The following is a 9,230-nucleotide window of genomic DNA, read 5'->3' as shown; positions in this document are numbered from 1 at the left end:
TCCCACGAATGCACAGAATTTTTCCGCAGGTTATAAAACCAAGTTTGCGCCATCCCAGTGAGCGCGAGCGGGAAAAGGTTGCACATCTCGGTGGGGCCTCCACCCGCTGCTCGTATGGCGGTGGAGTAGACGTCGAGGAATTGAAGAGGGCTGGACTCTCCATCGTATGGCCGTATCATCGGCGGCTTGAACCTTGGCGGGAAAGCCGCGTCTTGGATCTCCCGCGTGAGCGGGTTACAAGATGGTCGGCCCTTCTGGTTTTTCCGGCGACGAGATCCTCCTTTGTCGGGGTCGCTCTCATCGCTAGAAGGATCACTCGGAGAGGTATCTCGGCGTCTTCTTGGAGGGTCGGAGCGTTGGCGAGGATTTCTTTCACCCCTGGCAAGGGCTCCGGACTCCGCCACTTGCTCGTTTCCGTGCACGCTGGGATCTCATTCTCCGCGGGGCACACCTTGAGGCGGAGCTTGGTTGCCACCTTGTTCGGCCCCGGTGGGGGGAGCAAGGGGCACTTGCGGGGCACTCGCAAAGTGAGGCTGGTTTGGAGCGTGTGCGACTTGGAGAGCACCGTGCGGCGGAAGTCCCCAATATGGGTGGTACGAGGAGCTCCATGGGCGATCGCAACGAGTGCCAATGGAGGTAGTTCCGGGTTGGAGGGGTCGTAAGCCGGGATTCCATGGTTTTCTGGCGCGGATCCTCCTGATGCCACATTGTTTCCCCTTGTAGGCTCCGAGGGCAAAGTTACTACCGGTTGCAGGGGAGGCGGCGCGAAGCCCATTGAACGAGGCATACCGAGTTCCTCGTCCCTTGTGGGGACGGTAACCGAGGGTAGCTCGCCGATCCTTGCCACCACGTCGGTAAGGACCGCGTACGACGGTTCCGAGTGCTTCGGCTCCTTCGGGGACGGCCGGGAGCGGGGGTGCGGCCACGACCTCTGTCGTGGCGCCCATGCTTGCGGCAGCGTCCGGATTGGTGAGAATTTCTCCTTCCTTGGGAGCCCCCGAGGCGCTTGCTTTCTTCGTTTGTAACCATGTAGATTTCGCGACAAGTTGGACACCTGATGAAGTAGGCTTCGTCGGTGCCATCAAATCTTCAATTGCGGCGAGGGTTCCCCACGGTCGGCGCCAATGCGCGATGGCACAAATGCGAGAATAAGGTGTAGGGGGTGTACGCTGGCCTTATAGCGAAGGTCGCCGTACACTTGGGACAAGTTGACGCATTGATATTTTTTGAATAGGTTCGGTCGACCCTGCGGGTACGACTTAGTCCTATGTTAGGAGAGGCTTCGAGGGTGTCGTTAGCCAAGCGCTTGGGCCGAACTCGTCTTCCCAAGTCGCCTATAGCGAGAGATCTCTAGGGGCCGCCTCGGACTTGGGCCGAACTTGTCTTCCTAAGTAGCGAGGTTGGGATACCCTCGAGACTCTAACCCGATCCCTCTACTTCGAGTCGAGGTCGTACCAGACGGCCCGGAACCTCAAAACTACGCTTCTCAAGTTGCGTCCCCGAGATCGAGTCGAGACTAGGCTCGACCCAAGCACTCGAGAGCGGGCTCCTTAAGTTGCTCTAGCCCTCTCCCCTTTGATCTTATTTCAATGGAGAGTGAATGATACATGCCCCCATGGAGAGGGTATTTATAGCCTAGGGGTACATGACAAAAGACCATGGCTACCCTTGAGGGAGAGGAAAAGTGAGGTAAGGTGGTAAATTTACTCATAGAGCTTTTTTGGCCCTTACTCTAGCTCCTTTGACCATGGTATGGGGGGCTTGATCCTTTGACTCCTTTGACCGGCGCTTAGTTGGCATGGTTATGCCTTGTTGGCAATTTAACCGGTTTTTAGGATTCGTTGACTTGGTCGCCGCCACGCAGGATTGCGGCCCAGCCCGTGTAAGGATTTCATTATATTAGAACAATATATAATCTGTGCGCAAATATATTTTTTTATAGAAAAATACCTAAGTGAAGCATAATCAAAAGTTCACCACCAATTTGTCGAGTATATTGGTACGAAGAACAGTTACAGTAACCTGTTTCATATGTATGTATTAGTTGTGTCACATCTAAGCTGATATAAGAGCATTAAGATGTAAGGTATATTTTTTTTACCGTAAGCTTACAAAAGAAAACTTCTAAGAAAACCAAATTTGGCAACTTGCAGAGAACGCGGGTGGAGAGTAGAGACAGGGAAGTACAGGCCTCGGGAAGTGGGGGACAGACGGGCCGGGAGATTAGGTCAGTTGGTCATCAGAATTGAGTCCCAGCGGCAGGCAAAGTGACGATTCAAGTTCGAGGGGCGCCAGGAGGAAGACGAGAAAACTAATCGAGCCAATACGGGAATATCGATCGATCTACTCAGTGTCCTGTATTTACCAACCGCTGGGCCTGACTGAAAAAAGAAAAGGCTCAATGTAACACTGTCCAATCAAGGCCCAGCCACAAAACCTGCCCCAAACTGATCTCACGGCACACATATACTGGACCTGGATCATCTGGCCGACCTGGATCATCTGGCCGGCCCAATCGAGGTATGGCAGAGGCCATAGCTTGCAACCACATTACCAAGAAGACGTCCAGGAAGCTTCTCATGATAGATAATCTCTATCTGCAGTGCAGTTTTATCTATCATACTCCCTCCGTTCAACAAATGATGTCTCAACTTTGTCAAAATTTAGATGTATCTAGACATGAGTTAGTGTATAAATGCATTCAAATTTAATCAAAGTTGAGACATCCTTTGTTGGAGGAAGGGAGTATATTGCTTCGTTTGTCTGACGATAAATGGAACAGGGCGCTAGCCCTTTTGATTAAAAAAACAATTCATTTATCATATTACTATCTGCACTGTTCATATTCTACAATAGGAGCAGAAAAGTGAAATCAAGTGTACAAACGCCACTCATTAGTGAGCAATATATGAGGGTTTCTTACGCTGAATTATTCAATGCAACAAATGGTTTTGCTTCCGAGAATCTCATTGGAGCAGGAAGTTTTGGCTCGGTCTACAGGGGAAGCATGCAAATCAATGACCAACAACAACGAGTAGTTTGTTGCTGTGAAGGTGTTCAACCTCAAGCAACGTGGTGCTTCTCAAAGCTTCGTTGCGGAATGCGAGACACTGAGATGCATTCGACATCGGAACCTTGTGAAGATACTGACAGTACGTATGCTCAAGTATTGATTTTGAGGGCCACGACTTCAAGGCACTTGTACTCCATATATGGATTCCTACCAAACGGAAACTTAGAGAATGGCTACACCAGCATGTCGTGGCATATGGTGAACACAATGCAAGGCTAGGCATTGCAATTGATGTGGCACTGGCATTCTCTGATTCTCACTTGAATATCTTCGCCAACATAGGCCATTGCCGATTATTCACTGTGATCCTAAGCCAAACAATGTTCTCCTTGACGGTGAAATGGTTGCCCATGTTTCTGATTTTGGGCTTGCAAGATTTGTAAATCAAGACTTGGAGAAATCAAGTGGTTGGGCATCAATGAGAGGAACAATTGGTTATGCCGCTCCAGGTGCAGTTTCTGTTTTTTATAGTTTTAAATATACTACAGAAAGCTGGCTCCGGTAAATATTCAATTAGGATTCTAATTCCACTAAGATGAGTATATTTTTTCTAGAATGAAAATTGCTCAAATACGTATAACGTTGTACATTCATTAAATGTAGTGCTTTTTTTCGAACCATGCAGGAGTAAAATGTAGTGCTTTCGAAATTTCCTCTATACAAACCATTAAATAAGTATATGTAACTTGCTGAGTCAGTTCTCTTTTTTTTCACTACTCCTTCTGTTGACTTTAGAGTATGGACTTGGCAACAAGGTCTCAGTCCAAGGTGATGTCTATAGCTATGTCATATTGCTGCTGGAAATGTTCACTCAAAAAAGACCAACAGACAGTGATTTTGAAGAAGTTGTTGGCCTCCGCAAGTATGTTTAGATGGCGGTAGCAGACAAGGAGGCTAATGTCATCGACCAGTGGTTACTAGCAGAGATGGACGACCATGGACGAGGCAAATCCAGTTCTAACAACAGCCGAGATCTGATAATTGCTTGCATCACTTCAATTTTGCGCATCGGAATCTCCTGTTCAGAGGAGAGTCCAATTGATCGCCCGCCAATCGGAGATGTTCTGAAAGATTTGCTAGCAATAAGAGATAAGGTTCACAGTAATCTCTCCAGTGAAGCACCATCATCGAGCCACTGAAACCTGTGGAGGAATTTCTAGTGCTAGCCATCCTCATGGCATAAATGATATATTTATGTTGCAGGCTTCTATCTCCACAACTCCTTTCTATCTCCTATCCAGCCTGGCAGTTGAAAAAAAGCTCAATACAAGATTGTAATATTTGTTCTGGCAAGTCAAATGTTTGTCGTTAGGTCTTTCCATATAGCATTAAGACCCCACCCCACCACCCGAAAATATCATATTCCCGTTTTCCAGTGCACTAAATTTATCACTTGGATAAAACAGTTTTCAGGCTTCCTTCCCAGTTGAGATCTTTCTACTTCACTACTTCCACAGAAATGACTAATGTCATGAATTATTGAGAGAGTACAAAAGGCGCAGTATGGTGTTACTTGTCATTTTTGTTGAATCTCTTCAGGTGTGACTATGAAACACCTCACTTAAAGTGTTTCATTTTTATATTATTTTATTGGAGAGTGGGGGGAGGGGACATTAGCAACAAAGTGGAAATTATCACTGCTATGAAATAGCCCTGCTTGAGAATATTTGCAGAACGAATATGGCAAAGCTTAAGGAGCATAGGTATTAGGTAGCACTACTACCTAGGATCTATTGTTTGCAAAAAGATGATGCAGGTCCAGGTAATGCTGCTGATGCACAAATTCTACCCAGTGTTGGTAACTTGGTACTCATTTGAAAACAATTGCCTGCCTATGAAAACCTATCCAGACCAAACTGGCTAGGGGTGAGTCAAAGGATTGGAAGAACTTAGCTGAGCCAAATTAAACATGGGAAAGTATAGTTATACACTTGCATTTGAGATTAATCATGGCATGGCAAAATGACTATGTAAATAAAGATCACGACGAAGCTCGTCAGCTTTTGTTTAGTGCCCCTTTTATATAATTTTCCTGATCTATATAGGGACAATTTCATGGTGTGCATATGTATGGCACTGTGCACTAGAATTTCTACTTATATTTTGTACTAATACCATGAGGGGGATTGCTAATTTGTGGGCATCCATCCCCGCGGGCGGTTTTGGACACAGGCGTGCATGCATGGAAGCATACTGTGTACGAACTATGGAAGGAACAAGGGAGAGGGTCACTCTTCGGGATATCCCTGTTGTGAGTGCTTGTGCGGCACGGGCACCTGCTCAACAGCACTTTCGTACCACAAGTTTAGACATGCTAGGGAAAGTGCCTTATGTTTGTGCAGCTGTTATACAGACTCAGAAAATACCTTTGTGGCTACTCGACAAGATATCTTCAAATTTCAGAAGTCAAATGCATCCTAAATGTGCTCAACAGAGGGACCTTTCTCTCCCTGCCCTGGCAGAAAAGGTTCCCACTGACTGGTGATTATAATTGGTACAGCCTATCATATTTGACCTTGAGTATAGAACTGTAACCATACTGAACAAGTCCTTTTCACGTGGTGTTTTGACATCTTTCCCTACTGACAAAGGACCAATACACCTCTTCGATCTTCTGTTAAGAGTTCACAACATAAAAAGGTGGCTATCCATTGAAGTTCAAACTGTGCACATTTGTGTATATAAAATTCAATCACCAATGGCTAATACTATAGAATTATAGATCAAGCCTGAATAAGAAATTGCATGTTTCAGACAAGAAACTGACATAGACTCCGAAATTTATCATTTGCGGATTGTAGGCAACATTAAAAATTTTGTTACGACCAGATGGCTGGCAGGAAAGATATGTCCATACCTTCTAGATGGTAACTAGACAGTTCGTTTCCATCCCGACCAGGCAAGCATGAAATACATTTTCATACAAGTTCACTGCATGCAGGAATTTTGATGAGGCACCTGTCTGACATCATTTTCCGCAATGTCTCTACTTCGCTCCATCGATATTGTTCAGCATATATGTTGGATAGAATTACCCATGGAGTTGTGCTCCCGGGGTCCAAATCATAGAGCTTTGTTGCTGCTATTTCACCAAGTTCCGCATTACAATAGTTTCTACATGCACCAAGAAAAGAATACCACATTGAAGCTGGTGGATTAGCATATTTCAGTAACAGATCATAAGCTTCAGGTAGCTTTCCAGCACGGCAGAAAAGATCAAGAATGACACTCAAGTGTTCAATAGTAGGGTCGACACTGTAGGTGCTCCCCATCAATTGGTACAGCTGCATTGCCTTTTGAACTAAGCCAGCATGACTACAGGCTGAAAGAGCACAAAGAAAGGTAGCTGAGTTGGGCTGCACTTGCTGCTTAAGCATCTCATTAAAAGTTTGCAATGCTAAACAGTTTTTTCCACACTTTCCATAACCAGAAATCATTGCATTCCACAAAGCTGGATCATTCGATTTCCTCATCTCTTTCCCAAATACTCTACCAGCATACCTGTCACAGCCACAGCTCATAAACATGTCAATCACTGTTGTCTGGAAAACATCATCCTCAAAGTCTTGCATTGTTCGAATAACATGGCAATATATCTCCTTCCCATGCTGGATATCTGACATGGCCGAACAAGCACTCAACATACTTGTAATGGTTTCTAGATTTACACCTGATACTTGCTCCAATCGCATCTTACGGAAAAATGAGAAGACCTCGAAAAACTTCTGATGATGTGCAAGCCCATTAATCATCAGATTCCATGTAATTCTATCAGGGTTGAACCCTTCTAATCTTAGCTGTTCGAACAACCCTAATGCATTTGCAAGCTTATCATGTATCAAAAAACCTGAGATCATTGTATTCCAGGTCACCAAGTTCCGCTCCTCCGTGTTAGAGAAAACCTGGTAAGCACACTCCAGATAACCACATTTTGAGTACATGTCAATGAGTGCAGTCTTGATCTTGACATTGCAATCAATTGCATGCTTCAAAACATAGCAATGGGCTTCTTTACCAAGTGATGATGCCAATGCACTTGTGCATGCTGAGAGAACTACCAGCAAAGTAGTGTCATTAGGTTTTTCACTGGACCCAAGTCCCATTTCCCTAATAGTATCCAGAGCTATGAAATGTTCATTATTCCTCGACAATCCAGAAGCCATCGCATTGTAACTCTCAACACCCTTATGAACCACTAATTCAAAAATCCTCCTTGCAGTCTCCAAATCCCCATAATCCAAATACTTTGTGATGAGTGTTGTCACAACGTAGCGATCCAAACTGTCCCCGGTCTTCACAACGAGCCCATGCAGTTGTTTCGCTTGCTCAACCACCCCACAAGCAGGCAGCACACTTGCCACCGTGACAGAGTCCGGCAATATCCCCTCTTTCCTGAGGAGACTAAGTACATCCCTCGCTTCGTCGACCTTCCCACACTGCGAAAGCCCCGCGATGAGGGCATTGAAGCAGGGCACAGTTCGTTCCGGCATTTCATCGAACACCTTGCGTGCGTCCGTCAGTCGGAGGAGCCTGGCATATGCACTCGTCAGAGCCGTGGCCGTGTAGGGGCAGGAGAAGAAGCCCGACTTGACGAGGTTGCCGTGGAGCTGGAGCGCGGCGGAGGCATCCTGAAGAGCGGCGCAGGATTTGAGGAGGCAGGGGAAGGTGAAGGCGTCCGGACGGAGGTCGGAGGCGTGGGCTCGAGAGTAAGCAAGGAGGGCTTCCTGGTAGCGCCCGTCGGAGACGAGCTTGCAGAGTCGCTTCCACGGCGCCACGGCGGCTGCGGAGAGCTTGCCAGACATGGAGACTGCATTGGTTCTGGCGCGGAAGAGGAGCCAAAGGACCTCACGGCTCACGCTCTCATGTCACGCCTCGGGTTTTGCGGTGGCAAGTGTTCAGGCCGTCAGGAGGACTCAGGGCTATATTTCGCAAAATTAGGGCCTTTTTGATTCATAGATAGAAAAAATGTAGGAATATGAAAAATTTAGGATTGACGTGGACTGTCCACCTGATTCCTATGGAATTAGAAAACATAAGAATCACCGTAAATGGTTGTTTGATGGCAACATAGAAAAACTATAGGAACTTATGAACATAAAATATATTATTTTTTAAGTTTGTGCTTTGAAGAACTAGCCATCACTACACAGCCTCAGCCTGTTGAGCTAGCCGTTGGGTTGTAGCCTACATATATGACAACTCCATGTGAAAATAGCTCCACACACATTACGTGGTAGTACTAGTTGGAGTCATTTACATACTTTGTTCATCAGTTCTCCAGAAAGAGAAGTTAGTTCTCTTCTTCTCATCTACAGGCACATTTTCTTATTTTGCAATCTCATTCTTTCATATGTTTCATTAGGCCAATCCAATTATTTTTCAACAACATTTGGCTTGTTTGTTACCGCATCAAATGCATCCAAGCTACCGACGTAGATCAGATAATGAGGATGCCGATTTTCCCCTTTTTGTTCTTCTTGCTTTAGGGCCACAACAATCAAGTAGAAAACCTATGCACACTTCCATACTTACAGGGGCATGTCGTGTAACTGAAATTTTAAATGGACGTGAGGATTTATGCAAAAGACACTTCAGAATGGAGGTTGACATATTCCGAGCTTTGGTTCGGAAGCTGCGTGAAAAATAGTTCCTCGTCGATGGAAGAAGTGTCTCATTAGAAGAACAAGTTGTTATATTCTTGTATGCATTATCAAAGAATGCATCCAATGAGACTTTGGCAGATTGGTTTCAGCATAGTGGACAAACAACAAGTCACCATTTTGGAGAAGCACCTGATGCAATTAGTCTACATACGCCCACCTTCACTACACCCGCATCCAATATTGAGTAAACCAAAATTCTACCTTTTTTTTATGGTACGTATACATGCCTGCTCTCTTTTTAGTTTCAGTGTGCTCAGATAAAAACTTAAGCAAGTTACTGAAATGAATATATGGTGTATGTGCTTCCATTTATGTATGACTGCATCGGAGCTATAGATGGTACACATATTCCATTAAAACTACCATTGCATATGCAAGAACCGCATCGGAATATAAAGCAAACCCTATCACAAAATGCTATAGTGGCCTATGATTTTGATCTGAAGTTTGTGCATGTGCATGCTGGTTGGGAGGGATCGTCTTCATATGCAAGA

The 9,230-nt window shown here is 45.4% G+C and overlaps 1 protein-coding gene across 1 annotated transcript; it reads right to left on the bottom strand.

The window, feature by feature from the left end:
• Positions 1 to 3,693: 3,693 nt before the first annotated feature.
• Positions 3,694 to 7,974, bottom strand: LOC104583471 (pentatricopeptide repeat-containing protein At2g02750). Its single transcript, XM_010235737.3, has 2 exons — positions 5,931 to 7,974; positions 3,694 to 4,315 (listed from the first exon to the last, which is right to left on the bottom strand). Exon 1 carries the CDS (start codon positions 7,873 to 7,875, stop codon positions 5,992 to 5,994), a length of 1,884 nt encoding a protein of 627 aa, XP_010234039.1. The 5' UTR covers positions 7,876 to 7,974; the 3' UTR covers positions 3,694 to 4,315; positions 5,931 to 5,991.
• Between the last annotated feature and the right edge of the window lie 1,256 nt (positions 7,975 to 9,230).

This window comes from Brachypodium distachyon, chromosome 3 (genome assembly GCF_000005505.3).
Source record: "Brachypodium distachyon strain Bd21 chromosome 3, Brachypodium_distachyon_v3.0, whole genome shotgun sequence".
In the NCBI taxonomy this organism is placed as follows: domain Eukaryota; kingdom Viridiplantae; phylum Streptophyta; class Magnoliopsida; order Poales; family Poaceae; genus Brachypodium; species Brachypodium distachyon.
This window is presented reverse-complemented; position numbering and strand designations above follow the sequence as displayed.

Bases quoted from the DNA above. Each gene is read 5' to 3' on its own strand.
- LOC104583471 (XM_010235737.3), bottom strand. From the start codon at position 7,875: ATGTCTGGCAAGCTCTCCGCAGCCGCCGTGGCGCCGTGGAAGCGACTC.